The following is a 27,956-nucleotide window of genomic DNA, read 5'->3' on the forward strand; positions in this document are numbered from 1 at the left end:
GTGTCTATTCTCTCATGAAGAAGACCCTTATATCTGATCCATTGATGTGTGACCCATGATCTGAGAACTACCACTGACACCAATGAAATGTCCTCTACATATATCTTAAATTTCACACTGAACATTTCTGATGGACTTAGCAGGTAAAGACACCACCTGATATAGCTCCAAATTACTGTTATATTGTAGCAGGCCATCACTGGGACAGATGGTTACCAAATTGTAGGTCTCCCACAGCCAACTGAAAGCTGAATGTAAAACAGCTGCAAATCACCAAGCCCACCTGCCAGGAAAACCCTTTATTAGTGGGTCTTTGGTGTTTGTGGTCATAGCCTGTCAGCAATTTTATTTGGTTGTAGTTGGTATATGAAATCTGTACTTCAGGAACCTGGCAGCATTAGCACAACATAAGAGCGCCTTGTGATGAAGCACAAGGCCCAGGTTCAATTCTTAATCTGTGCTGAGTTAATCGGTCTCATAGAATTGGCTTCCCTCCTTCTGGATTAGGGGAAACAAAGGTACAGGCTCGAGTGTCATGTTCTTTTTGGTTGCATAGTGCGCCAATAGTCATTAACTAGGCTTATACATGAAATATGATCAGGAGGTTAAGTGGCCAGAGGACAACCAGAAAGAGTCAGTGATTTCAGGAGAGAACAGGGGTGAAAAAAGTGGAATTGGCGAGAGAAAACATAAACAATAATTACTGAAGAAAGTAGCATTTGTATTAAGAAAACATATAAACATGGTGAGCACATTTGGTGGTACAATACCCAGTTTCGGCAATTATTTCCGGAGCCACATATGTGGGGGTCCCACAGACAGTGTACAAAGGCCCATCAACTACTGTAGCAAGGCCAAAGTCCCCTAGTTTCAGAGATTTACTTCCATCCTGATGTTCATATACCTATAGTGAAAAAAATGCAAAGAGTTTTGATTATTGAAAATTTTAGATTGTTGTTGTAATAATTGCTCTTCAACGCACATCAGTTGCTTCATGAAAACATTGGGCAGAATCTGGTAGAGCTGTCAGGAGGGGGCAACAAGGCAGGCAGGGGGACCTAAATCGAGTGGGAGGCCAAAGAAAATCAGCTTCCCAATGGCAGGATGACCTTTTGCAATGAAGCTCAGGGAAATTTGAAGGCACGCTGAGCTACCTGACGGCAAGTGTTCGGATGCACATTTGCATACATCTGTATGTCATGCATGCCTATTAAAAGGTTAACTCACCAGAATGAAAAGCCCTTCCCAATTCAGTCATTGGCAAGCGAGCAACACATGCCTTCAGGTTTATAACTGCACGTGAGTGGTGTGCAGTAGCGAGGTAGTTAGCCTGCTGGAATTGGAATGAGTAGCCAATGTTTCATCTCTCTTTGGGGAATGTTGTCAATGAGGAGGTGATCTAAGGGGCATTGGGCAGCAGAGTCTGGGGCGGGAATGGAGCCAGAGAAGGCGAGGGTGCTGGAGTGAAAGAAGGGGCCTTGCATATTTTATGTTGGAGTCCTGAGAATACATGAGGGAGGGGTGGGCTTTCAGGCAAGGATGGTGAGAGAGAGATGGTCCTAAAGTGGGTGGGGATGGTGTTGTCTATGGTGGGGATCCATGGGTTGCACTGAGAGTCTTGGGCAGTAGAGGGAACAGTAACAATGAAGGGGGGGATGGGGGGGCGGCAGTGGGTGGCTGTAGGGTGGCTGGTCCAGGGTCATAGTTGGATAGTAGATAGTCTCATGGGGAGTGGAGGGGTGGGGGGGGGGGGGGGGTGGGGGGTGGTGTCATGGAAATGGAGAGAACAAGTGCCATGGGTAATGGACGTCATAGGGTGGCATGGGAACAGTAATATGGGTAGACTCAAATGGGAAATAATGCATGTGGAGGATGATGGTTATTGGTTCCACACTAATGGGGGAGGTTGAAGGGCAACAGCAGGAGAGGAATGATTGTATTGTGTGGGTCAAGGATGATGGGGTGGAGGGAAGTTCATGGTAGAAGATGGTGCAGGATATCTGGAAGGTTACACACACCATTTTCTCAAGGCCTTTCTTCACAACAAAGCTACTTTTTTTTCTGTCAGTACTCAAAGTGTGAGGAGGGTCTTTGCAGGTGGATGGAGTTAAAAGTTAGCACAACTGGCCGACTAAAGGGACTAAACGATCATATGGTAACTGGGTGTGAATCATTTTCAGGTATGTTCTCGCTATGGTCAACCCCAAATGGCAGCAGGAATGCTCCCTGACTCATGGGTCTCCATGTCAAGATCCCAGCAAGGTCAGGAGCTGCAGTAAAGTCTGTGCTAAAGGGCAACTCAAATTAACCAGGGTTGTGGGGGGATGAATAGGAGAAGGAGGGAGGCTGGAGTAAGCGTTTCTGGATCCACCGGAGCAGGGGGTGACAATAATGTGCAGATTTAGATTTTGAAAGGCCTGGGTGGTGTGGGGGTGGGGGGGGGGGGGGGGGGGGATGGGGTGGCTATTGTTTCTGATGCAAGAGTCTCTCTAATGGATATTGGCAATGTTAGAGTGAAGCTCAGTGGTATGGGAGAGTGGGTGCGCAGACATGGCTCTCATTACCCGGGTCAATGCTGCAGTCTCCATGCAAGTGGAAGAAAGAAGGGGAGGAAAATAATCTGTGGTCCTCCAGGTTGTCCACAGATCACCCCAGGCATACATGATGCTGGCTCCAGGCAACCCTGTACTTCCACTAGCTATGTTCCAGCTGAGGGGAAAACAGAGGGGGTGCCGATTTCCTGCCTGCCCTGATGCAAGATTGGCTGTGCATGCATATCTAATGAGCTGACCAGCGAGAGATTGCACCCCCGAGTGGAAGCCTTTCTCACTTCCCAATCCTGCCTCCAAAATTGAACTCCAGACTGGAAGATTCCGCACATTAGTTCAATAGATGTGCTTAACTAGATGTGGATTCATTGCCCTTGCATTATAAAATGTGGGTCAATGAACCAGACTAGGTAAAGATAACGTTTGACTGTAAGCAAAACATTTCTATACAGAATCTGCAGCTAGTTCATTAGTATTCAATGCATGCATGTAGTTAAGTGTTTCACAATTTTCCTTAATGTCTTTGCATATTTGCTTTGTGAGTTACTGCACTAGCCTTTATTATTGTATTATTCTTGGCACAGTGTAATATCGGTAGAGGGGTAATCCTCTGTTCTGTGGCCCAGAAGAACAACCCAATAATAACACATAGAAAATGCACACTAATCAAAAACAGTTACTAAAAAAAAAATCAGGCCAACTGTGAACTGTAAAACCATTTTCAGGTATCATTAAATCACGCTCTACTTCGAGCAACTATCCAGCTTAATCGTTCCCTGGTGTTAAGAGAAATGAGAAGCATTTGTTATTCTAACAACTAATTTGAGACTTCATTACCCAATAATTAGTTACTGTTCAAACTACTGCCTTGTGTTATTGCCTTTGTGCTTAAAGGAATCATCAGTTCCAAGGCTGCACATGGTTGAGCGCAAAGGTCAAAGATGCAAGTTGCCAAAGCGGTACTTTGCAAAAATGAGCTTGTGAATTAAGAACTGAGAAAACAAGGCATTGATGTACTTCTTTTGTTGTAAATGCTTGCATTCAGTGGACTACTAAATGCAAATTGTACATATTGCCCCTTCCTTATGTAGGTATGCAAAATAATTTAAAGAAGTATCCAACCAGTCTCCAATGTTTGGCACCAGTAGTGTAACAATTGGCACTTTAAGCCGCTGTTGATGCTGTCAAATTCCCTGGGGTGTTTCACAAAACAGACCGCAAATAGGAGTTGGAGGAATTACAAGAGATTACCAAAGATCTGATCGAAGAGATAGGGATTGATTTAAACTCAGAGAATGGGTTTTGGGTGAATTAAAATTAGGCCCATAATTTTGGGGAGGATTAAAATGAGCAAAATCTCACATTATAGCTGGAATTTTACCACCTTGCCCGCCCCAGAATCAGGGCAGGCGAGGCTCGCAGAATGGCATTCTCTGTTGGCCCGGGGCGGGATCTTATGAGCCTCGGGCGGGCGGGGTCGTAAAATACCGGCCCATATCACTGTAGGAGCTAAAGCTTGATTAATATTTTTAATTAAACAGTTTTCTGTTCTAAAATCAAGGATTTATAATAAACTGCAGATGCTGGACAACTGAAATGAAAACAGAAAATTCGGGAAAACACTCGCGATCAGGCAGTATCTATGGGCTTTTGGATGATGGACAGTTTTGGAGTAAAGTCTGCGCCTGAATCGGATTTGTTCCTTATGCAAATTCTGCCTGACCTGCTGTGTTTTCCAACATTTTCTTGTTCTTGATCTTCTGTTGCTCAGAAGTGGTCAGAGATGGGGAATGGAAATGTTCAGCAAGGGCTGGGGGCGGATCAGTCAAGCGAAAGGTCAGCGAGGGTGTGGAGTAGGATGAGGCCCAAATCTAGGCAAGTACAAACTGAAGTGGATTCCCAGTTAAGTGGCAACTGAGCACAGCAAAGTCAAGGGTCTGAGGTTGGGAGAAGCATTTCTAGTGTTGAGATCAGGACAGGTGTGTTCTATGCCTGAGGTCAGGTGCTGCAGCTGGGCCTGGGAATAGATGTATTTCTGGGGAGATGCTTGGTGCAGAGATATTCCTGGGGCTGGTACCTGTGGAGATATTCCTGAGATGGCCTATAACTTACAAATGTCAAGTCCCACCACACAAGCAGGTATGATCAATCAAACAGTTTTTATATGTTATCTTTCTTCTTTTAGGGAGGCAGTCTTAAACTGAATTTTGGCAAATGTATTGACTTTTGTTGTTAATTTTTTTAGTGGTTTATTTTTATTAGAAATTAGCAAAACAAGACAGCAGTCCAAAGGATTTTAAAAGTTCATTAGTTTACTCCTGCCTCAGTGAGAGTTGGTTCTTGTTCTGCTGCCTGCTGATTTTCCATTATAACATCCCCTAGCTAAACCGTCATCAGTAATTTTCATAACCTACTTGCTGCAGTGTCAGCCTTGGCTCAGTAATCTGTGCATGCTCATCTTCAAGTTAGAAGGACTTCAGCATGAAATCAAGGCTGACACATTCACTGCAGGACAGATGGATTGCCACACTGTTGGGAGATGCCCTTTCAGGTGTATGCAAAGTATCCCATGGCACAACTCAAAGAGCAGCTGGGTAGTGTTCTCGGTCTCCTGGTAACTTTGTGTCCCTAAAACACATTCACTGAAAACCTCCAATCTCATCCGTGACTGGGATTCTCCGGTGCCACTGCAGTGAATGGAGTTTTGGCTGAGCGCCCAATTCTCCATTCTAACTCACAGCGACGCGGGTATGGACGAGATGGAAGAATCCCACCCATCATCTGATCAGAATGGCACTGTTGTTTGGGCAACCTTACTGTGCTAAAATTGGCTGCTGTATCTCCTATATTACACCAATGACTGCATTTGATATAATATTGTGTAATAAACCCTTTCTTCCTTGGTGGGTTTGTTTCATGTTCAGCTGTGGCTTTCTGCTGTATTTGACTGCGCCAATTAGGTACATAAATTTATTTAGTACAATAATTCACAAGTGGAACTATAGTCGGATTTTCCGGACCCACCGTGGGGTTGTGACGGGTCAGCTAAAAGTCCACTGACTTTCGACAGGACTGGATGATCCTGACAGCGGGCGAGGCTGGGAAATCCCACCCGATGTTTAGTTTTTGAAGAACAGCTTACACTGGAAGAGCCCAGCCTAAGCACTTATAATTCTGAATTTGGTTGACAGAAGCTGCAGTCAAGATGGCCAATAGCATACTACAAGAGTATTAACTGATATTCTACTGTAAGCAATAACAGAAACCTTTGCTAGTGTGACTATTAGCTGAAATTGATGTTAATCTGTAAATATGCAATTTGTGATCCATCAAATCTAGCATTCTATAGACCCAGACCTAGGTTTGTAATTAGCATATTACATAATGATAATCCATCTCCAAGCCTTTAGAACTGTTTGCTTCATTAGCACATTAATGTTGCTGTTTTGCTCCAATCATTAATATTTCTCATCTAATTAAACTGTTAGGTAACATTGGACAACATTACCTGGGAAGAAAAAGGCCTTGGGCATATTTTAGAAAATGTCAAATGAATTCCTTTGATTTATGAATGCAGCAAGTAGGTAGCTAATGATATGCACAGTAGTAACCACTTGAAAGAGAAGTGATGGTATAGAAAATAAAGATTGTTACTGAAGCCAGATGAGAAGCACTACAGAATAGCAAATTCAATCTTCAAAGCACTTGTGATGGCGTGAACGCAAGTGCAACTGAGAGTTTTCAGTAAATCAGTAATCAAATTGGATTATTTTCCAGGTTTCTGACCAGACCCTGAGCAAATACCAATTTCAATCCTGTCACATGTCCAGAGATAAGATAAAAGTGACTGCTCCATTGTCATAAAGTAGATGGAAATGGAAATGATGAAGGGAATAGTATTCTGACATTTTCAGGTTGTGTTAAGAAAAGGAACGAGCATTTATACATCACCTCTCGTATTACTGGGACTTTACAATCAATTAATTACTTTTGAAGTCTCGTCACTTTTACTTAGTAGACCAATGCAGCGGGTAATTTGCACGCAGCGACATTCCACAATATATAATCATAAAATGATGCAACCATAGAAGTGGGACTTTTGGCCCATTGTGTCTATGCTGGAGCTTTGAAAGAGCTACTCAATTAGTCCCAGTCCCTAGCTCTACCCCCATAACACTGCAACATTTTCACTTTCATGTATTTATCTAATTACCTTTTGCAAGTTATTATTAAATCTGCTTTCAGGCACTGGATTCAAATCGCTACATTCAATAAAAAGTGTTCCTTTATATCACTGCTGGCTGTTTTGACAATTGCCTTCAATCTGTCCCCTTTGCTGCCAGGAGTAGTTTCTCCTCATATGCTCTATCAAAACCCTTCATAATTTTGAACATCTCTATTAAATTTCCTTCTTTGCTGTAAGGAGAACAGTTCCAGCTCCTCCAGTCTCTTGACAAAACTGAAGTCCTGTATCTCTGGCACCATTCCAGCAATGTTTTCTGTACTCTCTCCAAGGCTTTTACATCCATCCTGAAGTTCCTTCCCAGAATTGGACAGAATAATCCAGATAGGGCCTAAACAACAATTTTATAAATATCGATCACAACTTCCTCTAACCTTCCTGGTTTCGTACTCCAATGAGATAAATACAGAATTTACCTTTTGGGGATTAATGGATAATCATTGATTAGAATTGTAGAATCACGACAGGGCAGAAGACCATTCGACCCATCAAGTCTGCAGTGAGTCTCTGACAGAGTATCTTACCCAGGCCCTCTCCCCTGCCCTATTCCCCCTAACTCCACACATTAACCATGGCTAATCCATCTAACCTACACACCTCAGGACACTAAGGGACAATTTAGCATGGCCAATTCACCTAATGCGCACGTCTTTGGAGTGTGGGAGGAAACCGGAGTACCTGGAGGAAACACACTCAGACACAGAGAGAATGTGTGAACTCCACAAAGACAGTCACCCAAGGGCAGAATTGAACCCAGGTCCCTGGCACTGTAAGGCAGCAGTGTTAATCACTCTACCACCCGAGATAAATATTGACTGGAACACCAATGACTGGACCCCCCGCCCCCCGCCCCCCGCCTTCCGCCTTTGTCTTAAGACTACCAGGAAGTGGGATCTTCCAGAAGTCCATCCTTTAAATTACCTGGAGATGGGCCTACCAAAATGGAGCAGGCTGACGAGTGCAAACAGGTTGAAAAGTCCACCTCCATTCACAAAATAATCTCAGACAGGTGCTTTCAATACAACCAGTGGTTTATCCATTTACAGTTGAACTTTCTTACCACTCCACAACCCTTATCCTACCCAGGCCAATTTTACACTTTGTGAACAGATCCCACAAGACCTATTATAACTATTCAAAACAATTGGACAGCCCATAAAACTCCCTAAGTAAACAAATAGGCTCTTCAAATTAGCTCTGAAAACAAAGTCAAGCACTTGTCAAACAATTAAGTAGTTGGATTGTAGTTAAGATCCCATAAAGCTCCCCAAGTAAACAAACATACTTAAGAACAGTTATCACAATAGATGTCTAGATTGAATAAGTAAAGGCAATGGGAAAAGATTAAACATTTACATCTTGTTATCATACTAGGCCAGCTACTCTTTCAATAGTGTGATATTATTTTCTCTCTTTTATCCATTAAATTAAGCTCATCTGAATATCTTTCCAGATTTACAATGTTGATCTTTACTTGACAGCTTGCACAATGCAAGTTTGCAAACACACAATTTCCAAACACAATACTGTCATAGCTCACTTTAATGAGCACAGATATTGGATGGTATTTTCCAGCCACGCTTGCTCCAAAACCAAAAGAATCCCACCCGAGGTCAACAGACCTTTGCATGGTCCTCCCCCCCCACCCACCCCCCACACCCTTCCGCCCCCCCCATCCCACACCCCACCCCCCACCGCCCCCCCCCACCGCCCCCCCATCCCCCCACCCACCCCCTCACCCACCCACCCCCCCCATCCCCCCACCCACCCCCTCACCCACCCACCCCCCCACCCACCCCCTCACCCACCCACCCCCCCACCCACCCCCCACCCACCCCCTACCCCCCACCCACCCCCTCACCCTCCCCACCCAGCCCCACCCCCTCACCCCCCCACCCCCCCACCCGCCACCCCCCCACCCACCCCCCCACCCCCCCACCCCCCCACCCGCCCACCCCCACCTCTCCCCCCCCCGCCCACCTCCCCCCCCCGCCCACCTCCCCCCCCGCCCACCTCCCCCCCCGCCCACCTCCCCCCCCTGCCTGCTACAATTCCTGTGGTGGGTGGATGAGAAAATTCCCTCCACTGAACCCACACCCTGCCCTTATGAGAATGGCTGAGAGTTGAAACAGAGGTGGGAATTCCAGATGCGCTGCTCAGGGACCTTTTAAATCCAGTCCCAAACAGGTCCATGAAAATCCACCTCCAGAACTACCCCACACTTTTCTGCATCATTTCTATGATTCGAATGCATGGGAACTGCTGCGTCCACACAAGAGATTGATAAAGTGCAAATTTTAAAAAAATCACTCTCAGGTTTTGGGTGTTGCCAGCAAGACCATTTATTTTCTATCCCTGGTTGCCCTGAGCATGGTCTTGGTGGCAGATCTTCTCCTTGGATGACTTGAATAGAACTGAACAGCCAACAACAGTGTTGGGGCACTGGAATCATATACAAGCCAGACCAGGCAAGGATAGCACACTGACAGATCTTACAAAGGGGATTACCTGTGCTTCCATTTGCAAAAGAATTCTAAATACAACTATCAATTTATGATTTACTAAAAATGGTGAATATTCCTGAAATCTGTTATAAAAACATGAATCATTTCCTTCCTTAACCGAAAGTTCTTTATAACATTATTTCAAAGTATTGATCAGTATGTCTATTTGTGTGCGTTGTCATTATTGTAAATAATTATTTAAGGAAATTTCTTTGAATGTTCATAACTTACCAATAGATTCTCTGGTTTGATATCCCTATGTACGATGTTAAGGCTATGCAGGTATTTGATAGCACTGGCCAGATTGTACAGCATCCCACTGGCATCGCGCTCTGTGTACTTGTTGGTGGAAGTAATTGCATCAAAAAGATCTCCACCCTGAAGAATAAATGCCACTGCATGACTAAGTTTGCACGTACATTTCCTACCAAATATTCCAATAGAGACTGCTTCTACTACTTACAAGTTACTATATATGAATATGTTATTCATTGCACTTAAGATGCTTTGTTAATTTGAAAACTTTATCACAAACCTAAATTAAATGCAACTAAATCAGAATGCTTTCTCAGTTAACTAACAAGTCAATCAATGTCACATCTCCTCTTTCCAGTAAAAAAAGTTTATTGGTGTTACAAGTAGGCTTACATTAACACTGCAATGAAGCTACTGTGAAAATCCCCCAGTCGCCACACTCGGTGCCTATTTGGGTGCACTGAGGCAGAATTTAGCATGGTCAATGCATGTAACCAGCACATCTTTCAGACTGTGGGAGGAAACCAGAGCACCCGGAGGAAACACACGCAGACATGGGGAGAATGTGCAGACTCCACACAGTCACCCAAGTCGGTAATCAAATTCGGGTCCCTGGCGCTGTGAGGCAGCAGTACTAACTACTGTGTCACCATGTCGCCCAGTAAAGGTGTTTAAGTATAAACGTGCCTTACTAGCCTGAGGATAGGACTCCATGAAATACAGCTGGAGTACAACACATGCCAATTGTTTTGTTAGAAGATGCATTTCATTCTACTGCGAGTCTGTGATAGGTATGTCCCTGTCAGGCAAGGAGGAATTGGTAGGGCTAGGGAACCGTGGTGCACCAAAAAAGTTTCTTTGTTGGTTAAAAAGAAAAAGGAGGCTTATGTTCGGATGAGACGTGAGCACTCGGGTAGTGCACTAGAAAGCTTTAGATTGGCTAAGAGGGAGTTGAAGAGCGAGCTTAGAAGGGCTAAAAGGGGACATGAGAAGACTTTGGCGGATAGGGTTAAAGAGAATCCTAAGGCGTTCTATAGGTATGTCAAGAACAGAAGGTTGGTTAGGGCAAGTTTAGGGCCAGTTATAGATGGCAGAGGGAAGTTATGTGTGGAACCGGAGGAGATTGGTGAAGCATTGAACCAATATTTCTCTTCGGTGTTCACGCAAGGGGACATGAATATAGCTGAGGAGGACACTGGGTTGCAGGGGAGTAGAATAGACAGTATTACAGTTGATAAGGAGGATGTGCAGGATATTCTGGAGGGTCTGAAAATAGATAAATCCCCTGGTCCGGATGGGATTTATCCAAGGATTCTCTGGGAGGCAAGAGAAGTGATTGCAGAGCCTCTGGCTCTGATCTTCAGGTCGTCGTTGGCCTCTGGTATAGTACCAGAAGATTGGAGGTTAGCGAATGTTGTCCCATTGTTTAAGAAGGGGAACAGAGACTTCCCCGGGAATTATAGACCGGTGAGTCTCACTTCTGTTGTCGGCAAGATGTTGGAAAAAATTATAAGGGATAGGATTTATAGTTATTTGGAGAGTAATGAATTGATAGGTGATAGTCAGCATGGTTTTGTGGCAGGTAGGTCGTGCCTTACTAACCTTATTGAGTTTTTTGAGAAAGTGACCAAGGAGGTGGATGGGGGCAAGGCAGTGGACGTGGTATATATGGATTTTAGTAAGGCGTTTGATAAGGTTCACCATGGTAGGCTTCTGCAGAAAATGCAGATGTATGGGATTGGGGGTGATCTAGGAAATTGGATCAGGAATTGGCTAGCGGATAGGAAACAGAGGGTGGTGGTTGATAGTAAATATTCATCATGGAGTGCGGTTACAAGTGGTGTACCTCAGGGATCTGTTTTGGGGCCACTGCTGTTTGTAATATTTATTAATGATCTGGATGAGGGTATAGTTGGGTGGATTAGCAAATTTGCTGATGACACCAAAGTCGGTGGTGTGGTAGACAGTGAGGAAGGGTGTCGTAGTTTGCAGGAAGACTTAGACAGGTTGCAAAGTTGGGCCGAGAGGTGGCGGATGGAGTTTAATGCGGAGAAGTGTGAGGTAATTCACTTTGGTAGGAATAACAGATGTGTTGAGTATAGGGCTAACGGGAGGACTTTGAATAGTGTGGAGGAGCAGAGGGATCTAGGTGTATGTGTGCATAGATCCCTGAAAGTTGGGAATCAAGTAGATAAGGTTGTTAAGAAGGCATATGGTGTCTTGGCGTTTATTGGTAGGGGGATTGAATTTAGGAGTCGTAGCGTTATGTTGCAACTGTACACAACTCTGGTGCGGCCGCACTTGGAGTACTGTGTGCAGTTCTGGTCCCCACATTACAGGAAGGATGTGGAGGCTTTGGAGAGGGTGCAGAGGAGGTTTACCAGGATGTTGCCTGGTATGGAGGGGAGATCCTATGAGGAGAGGCTGAGGGATTTGGGATTGTTTTCGCTGGAAAGGCGGCGGCTAAGAGGGGATCTTATTGAAACATATAAGATGATTAGAGGTTTAGATAGGGTGGATAGTGATAGCCTTTTTCCTTTGATGGAGAAATCCAGCACGAGGGGGCATGGCTTTAAATTGAGGGGGGGTAGTTATAGAACCGATGTCAGGGGTAGGTTCTTTACCCAGAGGGTGGTGAGGGATTGGAATGCCCTGCCAGCATCAGTAGTAAATGCGCCTAGTTTGGGGGCGTTTAAGAGATCCGTAGATAGGTTCATGGACGAAAAGAAATTGGTTTAGGTTGGAGGGTCACAGTTTTTTTTTTTTTTTAACTGGTCGGTGCAACATCGTGGGCCGAAGGGCCTGTTCTGCGCTGTAATGTTCTATGTTCTATGTTCTATGTTCTATGTCTCGCAAGTCCAACAACATAGCCATACCTTGACAAGTTCCATAACTAGATAAAGTTCACTTGGTGTATCCATCTCTTCAATTAAAAGAACAATGTTTGGATGTTTAACTCTTCGTAAGATGGACACCTCATTTTGGATCATGTGCTCCTGTCAGATGCATAAGAAGCATTTTCTTAATCCAACATTCTCAGATTGACATCTTTATCTGACAAAATCAAATCAATCAAAAATGCTGTTTTGGGTATTGGGATTAGCCTTCATCAAACACAGCAAAATAAAGATAGCGATCTACTATCCACAGTTGTACCGTGCACTGATTAAACATTAATTAACATTTTATTTTCTGAAAGCTCCACCTCCGGAAGAATTTAACTGCCTTAGGTAAAAATCCAGAATAATAATCGGGTGCAGAAACTGACCAACAACGATAATTCCCTATGTATTAGGATTCATGGGCTGATTTGTTTGAGGTGAAAGGACAGAGAATTAAGATTAAAATGATAGAGTTGGTATGACTGACAGAACTTCCTAAGAATACTGTGATGTTCCGATGACATGGTCTGCAGTGGTTCAAGAAGGCAGCACACCACTGCCTTCTCAAGGGCAATTAGGGATGGGCAATAAATGTAGGCATAGCCAACAGTGCATGTAATCCATGAACCAGAATGAAAAAGTAGATTAAATTGTTTGAATAGCATATTATTGCCTTAATTTCTGACAATCCATTATTTTGTCCTGTACAATTACTAATTTCCACTTTACCTATGCGATGCATGATACTTCTTGACAGAGAAAAGAAAGTAGGGAAGTCCATGTTTAATCATTTTAATTGTTTTAGTTTAGTTACATGCAATTTTGAAGGAGTTTAAGTGTATTAATCAATTAGCTAAATAATTAAGGCAATTAAGTGTGCATCTTTGTCTTAAGGTGCATTCCTACTTGACAAGTGATGGCTTTGGTAAAGGATGTGGCAGTTCTGCTGTGTTGCTCTCAAAAGTCTGTTGTTTGAAGTAAAATAGTTTTAGATCTCAAACTATAGTTCTAAGTCTTAAACTGTCTTTTTAACTTAAAATGCTTTATAGAGAAATAGTCATTTTTCTTCAAAGTATACAACAGATGTTGTGCATCTCTGTGTCTTTATCAGTTTCTGTAATGGTGTTGTAGTTATGCAGCTTTTGTGATTTTTATTTCTTAGCAGCATGCAATGTATTAATAGAATGTGGTATTTTGTAATGTGTATGTTGCTACATCAACTTTAGCTACTACTCATCTTTATGCATTGATTTTATATGTACTGTACTCATTTTGTAATAGCCATATGAGTTTGAGATTGTGTATCTCTTGGCCTGAGTTATTGTTTTTAAGTGACTTGCTTCAGGCATCAGCAGTCACTATGAAGTTCATACAGATGTTTGAACTTGCCCAAAGTTGTCTTTTTTGGGTCAATGAGCTCGAAAGGAAATCAATTTTGGAGGAAAATCAAGGCAGTCAGGAGTTAATGGGAAGTGGCATCAGCAAGATGACCATTACTCCTAAGAGACCAATCAGACATTTATCATGTGCCACTTAACCAATCAGATTGATTGTGTGCTATTTAGGCCAATGAGAACTAAAGGATAATACTGACTATACATAGAGATCGTTGCTGGCAAGAGTTAATAAGCAACAATTTTTGCTGCTAGCTACACAGCAAGAAGAAGACAAGATAGACTTTGGTCAACAGAGCAAGAGACAAATGCCACTGTCAACCAGAAGTTGAGAGCTGGTATTTCAGAGTGAATGGATGGATCTGCCTTGTTAAGTATCAGAATTTTGTACTTATTACAATTAACTTAATAAATTCTGTGAAATTTGTGACGACATATTTGTACCCAGAGTGGTCTGTAGAACTCGCGTTCCTTTTAAATAACATTCCAAACTCATTCTGATACTCATAATTGCCTCGAGTATTATTGTTGAAATTAGAGTGAACCCTTGATCTTACACAATGGCTGGGATTCTCCCAAAAATATTCTAAGTGCCAAATTTGTGTAAAAATGGGAGTAACTCCTACTGGTTTTTTAAGTGGGATTTTCAAAATGAATCTCCCACAAACAGCACTGCAGAGTGCACTAGTGAGATTCACATTGAAAATCAGGTTGCGGGGCCTATTCCCGTTGAAGAGGCTGATAGCATAGCGCTGAGTGGGGCACTGCGCATGTGCCGATCTGTCGTAGCGGGACCGGCCTCCTGATCGCTGGCCAGCCCCACGATCCAGCATTGCTGGCCATGCAACACACCCCCAACCCCCCCCAATCGCTGGCCTCCAGTGTCTCTCCCGATTTTTTTTCCCCCCCCTCCCACTAGCTTCGATCTCCCCACCCCACCCCCTGGCAGTCCTGAAGCCCCTCCTTTGCAGCCATGACCTCCCCCCACCACCCCACCCCGATGGCCAGCCCCGATCAGCACTTCCCTCCCTCTGCCATTGATCCCAAGTGCAGAGCGACAGCGCAACCCCCAACCTCCACCGACTGCTTCCCTCCCAGGCTCTGTCCCCTCTGTCCCCGCCCCACCGTCCGATACCCAGTGGGCAGTGCCAAGATGCTCGGGGGCACCTCCCCCCTTACCCCGACCTCCAGGGAAGCTTCCATGACATCCCTTTACTCCAGTGGGGCCATTAGTGGAGAGCTGTTGTAAACTCCTCTGGAGTGAACCACGCCTGGCGGCGGGGGAGGGGAGGCTAGTGGGCCCAGAGATTTCAGTCCCGGGCCCGCTAATAGGATTCAAATCAGGATTTAAATATTTTCATCAGCTCCATGCCGATTCCTGGCGCAGAGCTGACGACGTCGGAAACCGGGGCCCGGAGACGCGCGGAGACCGTGGCGCCCAGCGGGGGGTGCCCCGCTAAACGGCCTCTTTTGATGCCTCCCAGCCCGCTGGGAGAATCGCCCCCATCATTTTTACTTTGTTTGCAGTATTTACTTCTTTCAAGTTTTGGGTGCGTGTGCATCTTTCCCATATTTTTCAACAGGGAGAGAGTGCAGAAGGCATCAGCATTTCCCAAGAGGAGATAGCATAAGCCATATCGTCTGAGTGGTACTTGTGGTTTGCTGTGTTTTGCTCTACCCTGAGATGGAGCACTCCACTGCTCTCCTGATTATCCATCCAAGAAACACCAATAATTATCTAATAAAGACATACATGAGTATAGGCTAATGAATAGTAAAATTCAAACCACAAGGACACTAACACAGATATTGAGCTTCCCCTGTACAGGAACCCTGTTCCAATATTCCAGGATTTATTATTCTAACTATTAGAGTCACAGAGATATACAGTATGGAAACTCAATTAGAGTAAAATAATTCTTTCAGTACTCACTTTGCCTCTACATTTGCTTTTATTAATAATTTTCAAAGCATATTCTCTACTAGTTGACCTAATGGAAGGAAAATAAAGCATTAAAATTATAGCACAGAACAGGTAGCAATTAGAAAAGTTATTCTGATTTGTCGCAGGGTTTCTTAAAATTAATAGAAATGATCATCCGCAGATGATACGAGTATTCAATAAATATATTTACTTCCATTCAAGAACGAGATGTATGTTATACAATAATTTTTGAATTCAAAAGGAATGGGTGAAGTTTTCCTATCTGGGTGCACTGTGCCTGTGAAAAAAAGCTATCTATAATTTTTGCGATTTGTGCTATTTTTCATGGCTCAGGTGCATTCCATTCAACGACTTGTCCCAGGCTGTGCCTTGTGTACCAACATCAGGGAGGAAATTGCCAAGTAATGCAGATGTCTCAGGCATGAATAAGCACTCCCACCACCAACGCCTTTGACCATTGCCAGAAGACCTATGTACTTCAACTCATCCATAGGGAAGAGGGGGAACATTACAAAATGTGTTTACGCACCTGACATGTTTGTGGGTCCACAACACATGCTGACCCTTCAGTTCATGTGGCCAAAGGATAGGCCGTTGCATCAGCTACCTTCATGATGCCTTACCCATCTGTTGGATGAAGCAGCGTCTCACTCACGAGGCCAAACACCTGCCTCACTTTATTATAATAAGTACATTTGGATATGCCTACGGGAGGTGGGAGACTTCATCTAACTGGATTCTTTGACTGCATTGTGCCTGGGTGCAGTTTGAAGGAAAATCTACCCTTAATACTTTAGCCCGAACAGCTAATGTCTGCTTTGACATTGTTACATACAAACCTTTCTATACATTCTTTCACAATTGCAAAATTTCCATCCCCGATAGTCCTTCCAACTTTGTAACGTTCAGCTATGGATGCTGGCACTTGGAACATTTCCTCGACAGGGTCTGTAAGAATTAGTACCAGTTAAACTTATGAACATGTCACAAAAACTAGGCTTTCATGGGAAGATAGATTACTTTAATATTGTTGGTGATATTTGTGGAAAAATACACGAAACCTTCTCAATGTAGGTTTTAAATGGTTCATGTTAAATGGGTTATTGGGTTTGATGAAATAACCACAAGAGAAATCATATGATCTACTGATCCACTAATGCCAACAATAATTTGGCTGCAATGTTTTAAAATTCAAAATGTTCAGTTTTAGATGAGCAGAAAGCATTTACTTTGGTACTGTGCTAAGATGCACATAAATCATTCTTCCTGAAAACCATTGTGCAAATATATCATTATACACATTTCACTTATTGAACCACAACTTTATTATTTATCAAAGTTTAAATCTGTAATTTATTTTGTAAATCAGGATAGAAATCTACAAGATATAATAGAAAAAAGCATTAAGTAGAGAAAACTGATTACAGGAATCATCAGAAAAGAGGATGATCATAGAATTCTTACAATGCAGGAGGAGGCAATTCAGCCCATCGAGTCTGCACCGACAACAATCCCACCCAGGCCCTATCCCCATAACTCCATGTATTTACCCTGCTAATCCCCCTGACACTAGGGGCCAATTTAGCACGGCCGAACCATCTAACACGCACATCTTTAAAAACGGAGCACCCAGAGGAAACACACACAGACACAGGGAGAACATGCAAACTCCACAAAATGACCCGAGGCCAGAATTGAACCTGGGTACCTGGCGCTGAGGCAGCAGTGCTAACCACTGTGCAACCGTGCTGCATGTGATCACTGTCACATAAATAATATCCTATGTGAGAACCCTCTTATTTTAAGTCAGGGACCCTAGGAAATGGGTGCATCTACCACTTTAACACCCAGGAGGAAATATCCCTCGATTTGAGGTGATTAAGTGCACAATTCAAAACAAATAGAAAACATCATCTAAAATTAACATAAATGTTCCAGACATATTTGGTGAGCTATGTCATTATTAGTATTGGGAAGATTAGAAATAAACTAAAGGTTGTCGAACTTGTTCCAATTTGTGCCGTCTATGGTAAGATGGATACTCTGTTGTAAGGAGTCCCATCGAGATATATACACAAAGTTCCCTATATGGGGGTTTTGCCCCCAAGACAGGCACGCTTTGGTCAGGTGCGTGTAAAAATGTTAAAAATCTGAATCCCAACCCAACTGTTGAAGATCCATATGAAGGACTTGGATGGAGGGGCTGAATGTATTGTAGCCAAGCTTTCTGAAGATACAACATAGGTAGGAAAGCAAGTTGTAAGGATGCAGAGAGAGTCTGCAAAGGGATAGAGATAGGTTTAGTGAATGGATGTAAAAAAAGTGGCAGGTGGAGTATAGTGTGGGAAAATGTGAGGTTGTCCACTTTGGCAAGAAGAAAATAAAAGTGCAATATTGCTTCAATGGAGAAAATGCAGAATTCTGCAGTTCTGAGGAATCTGCGTGTCCTTGGATATGGATCATAACAAGTTAGCATGTAGGTACAGTATGTAATTAGGAAGGTAAAAGGAATGTTGACCTTTATTGCAAGCGGTATGGAGTATAAAAGTAGGGAAGATGGTGGTAATACCACTGGGCTAGTTATTGAGAGGCCCAGACTAATACCCAAGGTATCTGTGTTCAAAACCCACCATGGCTGCTAGTGGAATTTGAATTCAGTTAATTAAATCTGGAATGGAATGATATACTCAGTAATAGTGACCATGTAGCTAGCCATCTGTTTCACTAACAGGAGAAAATCTGCCCTCCTTACCCAAGTGACCTATAAGTGACTCCAGATCCAGAGCAATGTGGTTGATTCTTAACTGCCCTCTGAAGTGGGGTAGAAAGCCAAACAATTCATGGGCAATTAGGGATGAACAACAAATGCTGGCCTTCCCCAGTGACACCTACTTCCCAGAAAATAATAAAGAAAAGAAAACTGTATTGGTGAAACCTATCAGAAGTACTGTACACAGATTTGGTCACCTTAATGAAGGAGGGATATACTTGCATTGGAAGCAGCTGGGAGAAAATTCATGAGGTTTATCCTGGGATGATGGGTTTGGCCTTTGAGGAAAGATTGAACTTTAGAAAATGAGAGATGATCTTATTAAAACATATAAAATTATGAGGGGGCTTGACAGGGTAGATATCGAGATGATGTTTTCCCTCATGGGAGTATTTGCACTAGGAGGCACAGTTTAAAAATAAGGGATCTCCTTTTTTTTCTCTCAGAGTTGTTAGTCTTTTGAATTCTCTTACATAGAGAGCAATGGAGACTGGGTCCTTAGATATGTATGATGCTACACAGAGCTACACAGATTTTTGATCGACAAGAGAATCTACGGTTATGGGGCCAGTCAGGAAAGTGGAACTCAGACCACAATTCTATTTATTCTTTCATGGAGTATGGGTGTTTCTGCCTTGTTCAGTATTTATTGGCCATCCATAATTGCCCTCGAGAAGGTGGTGGTGAGCTGTCTCCTTGAACCATTGAAGTCCATGTGGTGTAAGTACACCTGCAATGCTGATAGGGAGGGAGTTCTAGGATTTTGACCCACAGTCAGATAGTCATGACCTTATGGAATGGTGGAGCAGGCTTAATGGGCCACATGGCCTCCCGTTGCTTCTATCTTTTGTTAACATATGAAATGCACTCAAGGGAGGCACGTTGGCAAGTTAAATCTCATGCTGGGGGCAGTGCCTCACATATAACCACCATTTAACCCAGGCTGGTTGTGTTTTCCAATCCTCAAAAAAAAAACCTGCTGGCTTAACAGAGGGGAGCATTGCTACATCAGGCAGTAATGCCTTTCCACTTTCCTGCTGGATTCAGTATATATGCTTCACAGCGTCCCTGTGATGAGCCAACCCACTACTACTCTGACCTTCTCGATGCACCCAATCTCCCTCATGACTCTTCTGATCCCTCCCAGGCTTAAAGTTTCCCCGGTTCCAGACTCTGATATTCCTTATCCATCCACCCCCAACTCTGGGTTTCCCAACCCCAAAGCAATCTCACCAACTCCCACTCCCTCAAGAATTAAAACCCACTCCCGTCTTCCTCCCATCTCTGATGCAACATCACCCCTCTAACTAAGCCGAAAGGTTCATAGGTGACAACACAATCAATGTTAATAATAAGTTAGAAATATGCAGCTCTGCAATGGTGTCACCACTTGTTAAAAGAATGTTGGATCACTGGTTTGACCTTTACCTTCACAACCAGGCCCATCGTTGTCATCCATGGAGCTGCAAACTTTGGTTGATGCCAGAGATGTAGAAGATCCACCATGCTGAGAACTCTAGCAGCAAAAAGAAATGTGTTTGCAGTGGGTGAATAGCAACAAAATCACATCAAATCTCATCTGTCATGTTCTTATGCATCTGACAACATACATCAATCAGCTACGATATGCTTCTGTCCTAAAGCAAAGGTCAACTTCAGTAATATTGAATCGTATGTGAACGAGTTTGCTGAAATTATCTTTGGGAAATTATTAATATCCATTTGGAAAACATGCGTTATTTATTACCATGAACATGTGTAATTAAAGTCAAAAAGCAGAGTCTCATATTTTGAATCAGATTATAACATGAATTAGATCTTTTATTTCATGTTATAAACAAATGGTCAAATGCAGAATTCTAGTCCAATCCCTTCAATGGTGTTGGAAGGCTGAAAGGTTTACGCATTTTAATCTATCTAAGATGTATAAATATTATGTCAGTTAGAGTACAAACTCAGTTGTAAATAATTGTAAAAGTGTTGCATCTCTATTGCACCTTTTGTGACAATTGGATGTTCCAAAGTACTTTACAGCCAATAATGTCCGTGAAGTTAGTCACTGCTATAATTGAGGAAATGTGACTGCCAAGTGGTGCACAGCAAGCTCCCACAAGCAACACTGCGATCAAGATTAGCTGTTCTGTTTTTGTTAAAGTTATTTAAATGTTGGTCAGGACACAGGGCAGAATTCCTCCAACTTCCTTCAAATACTGCAACGGGATCTTTTGCATCCACTTGAGAGGACAAGCAGGCCTCCGTTTAATGCCTCATCCAAAAGACAGGATATCCGACACAGCAGCATTCCATCAGTACTGCAAAGGATCATCAGCCTGGAGTGCGACTTGAATCCATAACCTTGTAACTTGGGGAAACAATCATATCGTAGCTGATTGATGTATGTTCTCTTTCCTGTCCACCGTATCTAGACTCCTCATATTCTTGTAAACCTCAATTAGGTAACCCCTTAGCCTCCTAAGGAAAACAACCCTAGCCTATCCAATCCCAGAATAGCTGCAATTTTCAAGCCCTGACAACATTCTTATAAATTTCCTCTGCACTCTCTCCTGAGCAATTCTGTTCCTCCTGTAATGTGGTGATCAGAACTGTGCACAAAATTCCAGTTGTGGCCTAACCACACAGTTCCATTATTACATCCCTGTTTTTGTATTTAATACCTTGCCTAATAATAGAAGGCATTCCATATGCTTTCTTGACCACCTTGTCTACCTGTCCTGCCACGTTCAAGGAGCTGTGGACATGTACTCCAAGGTCTCTCAATATCTTCCCATTTACTGAATATTCCCTTGCTTTGTTGGTCCTCCCCAAATGCATTATCTCATATTTTTCTAGATTGAATTCCATTGGCCAGTTCCCTACCCACTTAACCCAACCACTGACATTATTTTGGAATGGACAGCCATCCTCTTCACTATCAACTGCATGGTTAACTTTTGTGGTGTGTCCAAATTTCTTAATCATGCCTCTCGTATTTAAATCTAAATTATTAATATACATCACTGAGCCCTGTGGAAAACAACTGGAAAACATTTTCCATTTGCAAAAACATCCATCGACCACTACCCTTTGTTTCCTAGCACTGAGCCAATTTTGGATCCAATCTGCCATCTTCCCCTGTATTTAATGAGATCTCAGTTTTCTGACCGATCTGCCATGTGACCTTGTCACATGCCTTACTGAAATCCATGTAGACAACATCCACTGCACTACCCTCATCAATTCTCCTGGCTGCTTCTTCAAAAAACCCTATTATGTTAGTAAGACATGAACTTCCCCAACACAAACTAATCTACGCACGCCCCACATCCTGAGGTTGTAGACAGTTTCAAAGGGATTAAGACAGTGAACACTGACAGTTTACCGTCAATCCCACCCCCTACAAAATCCAGCCCTTCACATAAAATGTGTTTTTAATATATAACCGTTTCAGTATTACACAGCTACACATATGAAAGAGTACATTCATTTCTAAGACATCATTTGAAGTCAATTAGCATCAAGTACTACTGTTTTGATAAAACATACTTCACATAGTTCTGATCTGCTTGTCATAAAGGTGCTATTGTCCAACCAGAGCTGGGCTTCAACAAGTCATATCCTTGGTTGGAGGAGCACTTATATGCATAATGGCCTTGAATTTACTGCAATGGTAATATTGGTGCTGAGTGCAATGTTTTTGAGCTTTTTACAGCGACAGATTCTACCCAATTCCTACTCATAGTCTTCCCCTCCCCACGTCACCGTCCTGGGGAATTCCATCTCCCACAGTATTCCCGGCCCTTAGAGAAGACATCTTGGGAAGACATAAGCATCTGGCAGGACAGATTAAGACAACACTTAATCATCATTGCTGTCAGGATTGCTGGCGAGCAGAGAGAGAGAGCAGTAATGCATCTATCCTGCATAAATTTAAGATCAATATAGTGATTTGTTAGTTATCTTTGTTATGGACATCCTGCTGAGTGATTGAATGTTTACTTCGAATCTCTCCGGCACTATTCTGTAATCCATTGGTGTCTTCTGCAATGGTCTATGTCGCAGCAGTGATCAAAACAATTCAGTTATTCAAAATTGTTTATTGATCATTAAGGGGGTAGAAGCATTATAACTCTTTCAGCGAGGGTCTTTGTAAAATGGTGCAACATTCCCAGAAAATTAGGGCATGGCATAAATAGTGGTATAAGACACTCGTAGCAAAATACTGAAACTTCTGCTCCATAATAACGCCACCTACCATTGACATGGCAGCAGTGTGGCACAGGTTGTCAGCCAAATTCTGGCTCACTGGGTTTCAAATTCCTGACTTCCTTAAAACAAGTGTGGAATAATGGGAGCAATTCTCCCAGCCCACTGCACTGTTAGAACAGCACAGCGGGCTGGGAGCCACGTAGCCATGCGGAGGTCACATAGTGGGCTTCCCGCTGAGTGCCTGGGCCTCTGTGTGTCTCTGTGGCAAAGATTTGCCGGAAAATCAGTGCGGAGCTGATTACAATATGGAAATGAGCATTTCCATTTCATTAGCGGGCCCAGGACTAGGCCCACTAGCATCTACCCACCCCCCACCCCCCCAAACACACCCCCCCCACCCCCCACCCGCCAGGAGTGATTCACAACTGGTTCCCACTAATGGGGAACAGGCAGCCTGACCCCGCTGGAGTGACGAGAGGCCACTGAGGCCCCCCCAGGAGGTCTGGGTAAGGGAGAGTGTCCCCTGGGCGCTGTTAGCCTGGCCCCTTGGCACTGCCCAAGGGGCACCTTGACATTGCCGACCGGGCATTGGGCAGTGCTAAGTGGGTGGGGCCAGAGGGGGACTGGGCCTATCGGGACGGAAATCGGTTGGAGTGGCAGAGAGAGGGAAGAGGAGATCGGGGCTGGCCATCCAGGTGGGGGGTTGGGGGGCTGGGGTCAGGGCTACTGGGGGTGGAGGCTCGGGACTATTGGGTGGGTGGTACCAGGTGACCAGGGCTGGTCAGGTGGGTGGTCGGGGACATTGGGACTTGCCCAGGGAGGTCCAGGAGGCCAGCGATCAGGGGTTGCGAGGGTTGCAAGGCCAGCGATTGGGGGAGGGGGGGTGGTTTACAGAGCTGGCTAGCAATCGGGAGGCCAGCAATGCAGGGCCAGTGCGCATGCACCGATTTCCACTATGACAGATTGGCGCATGCACAGTGGCCCACTCAACGCTATGCTGCTGGCCTCTCCAACTGGAACAGGCCCCGCCTATTGATTTTCAGAGTGAATCACGCTGAGGCACTCAGTGATGTATTCAGTGTTGGAGTTTCATTCTGGAAATCACGCTAAAAATATCGGCGGGAGTTACTCCCGTTTTCATGCGAATTGGGGACTTAGAATCTTTTGGGGAGAATCTTGGCCAATGTCTCTGAATAGTAAGGTAACCAAATTTAAAAAAATTAAAATTCACATGATCAAGTCAGAGATGTAATGAATGACTAATTAGAGATTCAGATGGATGAAGATGCATGAAGAGGCTCAACGACATTCAGGAAAGAGCAGTTTGATTGTTTGCAAGTCTATAAAGCAGGACAAACCCAATCTGGTCAAATTTGGCCCCATTTGTCCTCTCTATCAGCAGCCAGTTATGGACAGTGTCATTGAGTGTGCAATCAAGTGGCATGTACTCAGCAACAACCTGCTCAGTGATGCTCAGTTTGGGTTCTGCCAGAGGCACTTGGCTCCTGACTTCATTACAGCCTTAGTCCAAACAAGAGCAAAGAGCTGAACACCACAGGGTGGAGTTCCATTGGCATCAAGGAAGCATTTGATCTAGTGTGGCATCAAGGAGCCTTAGCAAAAGTGAAGTCAATGGAAATCAGACAGAAAAGTCTCCACTGGTTGGAGTCGTACTGTAATGATGCACTTCTAGAAACTTCGGGCAAGATTCTCTGGCTCCCCTGCAGCATGTTTCTTGGCGCCGGGAAATTTCCCACTGAATCCACCCCAAACTCCTGGGAAACCCACGGCAGGGATGCATCATGGGCAGGACGGAAGATCCTGCCAGTGTGAATAGCTGGAAGACCTTGCCCTGCGTTAGTAAAACAAACAGGAGTTTATTTATAAAACAGAAACAGGAGCTGCATGCTAGCAGCTAATCCAAAGTATCTCTGCACTAGGAAAATCCTCCCTCTGGGGAGATTCCCCCAATCTGGGCCCTGATTCATCACCCATACCACATGACACTTCCTTGGTTGTGCTGCCTTTAAAGGGACAATGACCATACATACCCAGCACAAAAAAAGATTGGGTGTGGCTGTTGGAAACCAACCACCTGAAAACCAGGCCATCGCTGGAGTTCCTCAGCGCAATGTTCCAGTTCTAAATATCTTCAATTGTTTCATTAATGACCTCTCCTTCATCTTAAGGTCAGAGGTGGGACTGTTTGCCAATGATTGCACAGCATTCAGTTCTATTTGCAACTCCTTGGAAAATGAAACAGTCTGGCTTGCATGCAGCATGACTTGGACGATATTTAGGCTGTTAAGTGGCAGGTAACATTTGCACTTCACAAGTGCTAGGCAATCACCATCTCCAACAAGAGAGAGTTTAACCACCTCATCTTGATATGCAATGGGCATTGCCAAAGCCCCCACCATCAACTTTGAGCTCTGACGAAGGGTCATCCAGACTCAAAACGTTGGCTCTATTCTCTTGCCACAGATGCTGTCAGACCTGCTGTTAGACCCTACAGTACAGAAACAGGCCATTCAGCCCATCGAGTCTGCACCAACCACAATTCCACCCAGGCCCTACCCCCATATCCCTACATATTTACCTGCTAATCCCTCTAATCTACGCATCCCAGGACACTAAGGGGCAATTTTAGCATGGCCAATTAACCTAACCCGCACATCTTTGGACTGTGGGAGGAAACCGGAGCACCCGGAGGAAACCCACGCAGACACGAGGAGAATGTGTAAACTCCACACAGACAGTGACCCAAGCCGGGAATCGAACCCAGGTCCCTGGAGCTGTGAAGCAGCAGTGCTAACCACTGTGCTACCGTGCCGCCCTTTCTCCAGCATTTTCTGTTTTTGCCCCACCATCAGCATCCTGGGGGTTTTCACTGATTATAAATGCAATCGTCCCAGCCACAAAAATACTATAGCAGGTCAGCAGCGGGATATTCTGTGGGCAATTGAATTACCTCCCGACTGAAAGCCTTTCCGCTATCTACGTGGCACAAGTCAGAAAGGCATGGAATCTATAGCTGCGTGCCACAAAGGAGCATTGATAGGACAGCTAGTAGAAGGTAAGATAAAACACAATGCCCAAATTGTGTATGTGTTGCTGTACTCGTAATGTCAGCTCAGAGGTAAATGTTATATTGTCAGAATATTGCATTTAAAAAAGTGGTGAAAGTGGAGTCCACTGAACTAAAATAGGGAATACAAAACTGAACAAATGCAGATGCTTGAATCAAATAGTGCTCCTTATTTCATAATTGGACCGGAAGGAGACCGTGCCAGACATCATATTTGCAGCATTGTTTTCAAATCAAATTTTATGTGGAGAATTTACATGCCTACTGGGGATCACCAGTCACTGAGCAGCCAGTTACAACGCAAAGAAAATGCATAATCTGTCTCCTAATGGTTATTAATTGAAAAACGCACCATCGTGTTTATGGATTTTTTTTAGTATTTGAAACTTGAGTGGGTAATTTGGGACCAGAAGAGCTCCACACACAAATAATTTCCTCTCTCTCACCATAAGGGAGGTGGAATCAAAACGATTGAAGATTTTCACTACAGTTTGAAAATAGAAATAATAATGTTCTATTTCATTGTATAGAATTACCTTGGGCCAGATTTTGCTCTCAAAATATCTGTGAGGCCAATGGTGTTTGCTATTTTTTGTAATGAATAAATGGTCCAGTGAATTCAGGCAAAGAGCAGATGTGCATTTAAATTTCAGTATCATAAAGTTGCCATCAGAGCTGTGCCATTCATAGAATCCTACAGAATCCTACAGTGCAGAAGGAGGCCATTTGGCCCATCGAATCTACATCAAAGTTGCTGTATTTGTGCAGTAGATAAGCTATGTCTTATTGTTTCAAGTGCAAGTGCCTTGATAATAAAATGATAAATGTTAATTACTGCCAATCAACTTTCCAATCAGAGGACCAGCAGCTCTTCACCCTTGCAGCATCACTAAAGACAGATGGCTGCTTGCTGTTTCTACCTGAAGAAAGAATAAAGAAAATTACAGCACAGGAACAGGCCCTTCAGCCCTCCAAGCCTGCACCGACCATGCTGCCTTACTGAACTAGAGCCCCCTACCCTTCCGGGGACCATATCCCTCTATTCCCATCCTATTCATGTATTTGTCCAGACGCTACTTAAAAGTCACTATTGTATCTGCTTCCACTACCTCCCCCGGCAGCGAGTTCCAGGTACCCACCACCCTCTGTGTAGAAAACCTGCCTCGTACATCTCCTTTAAAACTTGCCCCTCTCACTTTAATCCTGTGTCCCCTAGTAATTGACTCTTCCACCGTGGGAAAAAGCTTCTGACTATCCACTCTGTCCATGCCTCTCATAATCTTGCAGACTTCTATCAGGCCGCCCCTCAAGCTCCGTCGTTCCAGTGAGAACAAACCAAGTTTATCCAACCTCTCCTCATAGCTAATGCCCTCCATGCCAGGCAACATCCTGTACAGGCACTTGCATTTTGAGGTGCCCTCGCAGGGCAGGTACAAAAAAACTTTGTTTCTGTGCCAGCGCCAGTGACGCTGGCCCCTTGGGGAAACCCTTCCAACAGAAATGCTAGAGCCGTGGCTGCAGCCATTGCATCTGGTGGGTGGGGGACTCCTTGGACCATGGAATTTCAGGAATGCAAGAATGGAAAGCTGCGTCATTGCAGCCAGCGGCCAGGAATAGGCCCTTAGTTGGGCCTTTTAACTAGCCTCATTGAACACCTGCCTCAGCTGGTGAGCGGCCAAACTGCTGCCCTTCCTGTCGCTAGTAAAATGGCCCAGTGACGAGCATGCATTGGGGTGTTCCTCTGCAATGGCTCCATGGCACTTTACTGGACCCTGCCTCCCAGTCTGCCACCCAATGTGGGGATAAAATCTCACATTCACTATCAACATCTCTCAGTTCCTGATTCTAAGATTGTTTCATAGAGTCATAGAGGTTTACAGCATGGAAACAGGCCCTTCGGCCCAACTTGTCCATGTCACCCTTTTTTTAAACCCCTAAGCTAATCCCAATTGCCCACATTTGGCCCGTATCCTTCTATACCCATAGTACCCATGTAACTTTCTAAATGCTTTTTAAAAGACAAAATTGTACCCGCCTCTACTACTACCTCTGGCAGCTGGTTCCAGACATTCACCATTCTTTGTGTGAAAGAATTGCCCCTCTGGACACTTTTGTATCTC

General features: G+C 44.0%; 1 protein-coding gene across 1 annotated transcript in view; it reads right to left on the minus strand.

Moving 5' to 3' along the window:
- The window catches only part of dclk1a (doublecortin-like kinase 1a), a 334,031-nt gene that overhangs the window by 60,405 nt on the left and 245,670 nt on the right, over positions 1–27,956 (minus strand). The window contains exons 6-11 of the mRNA XM_078222857.1: positions 19,971–20,058; positions 16,612–16,720; positions 15,761–15,818; positions 12,428–12,547; positions 9,528–9,674; positions 771–904 (exon numbers count right to left, since the gene is read on the minus strand). Coding sequence (XP_078078983.1) covers positions 771–904; positions 9,528–9,674; positions 12,428–12,547; positions 15,761–15,818; positions 16,612–16,720; positions 19,971–20,058 — 656 coding nt within the window. The remainder of the gene's footprint in view (positions 1–770; positions 905–9,527; positions 9,675–12,427; positions 12,548–15,760; positions 15,819–16,611; positions 16,721–19,970; positions 20,059–27,956) is intronic.

This window comes from Mustelus asterias, chromosome 10, assembly GCF_964213995.1.
Source record: "Mustelus asterias chromosome 10, sMusAst1.hap1.1, whole genome shotgun sequence".
NCBI classification, from domain to species: Eukaryota; Metazoa; Chordata; class Chondrichthyes; order Carcharhiniformes; family Triakidae; genus Mustelus; species Mustelus asterias.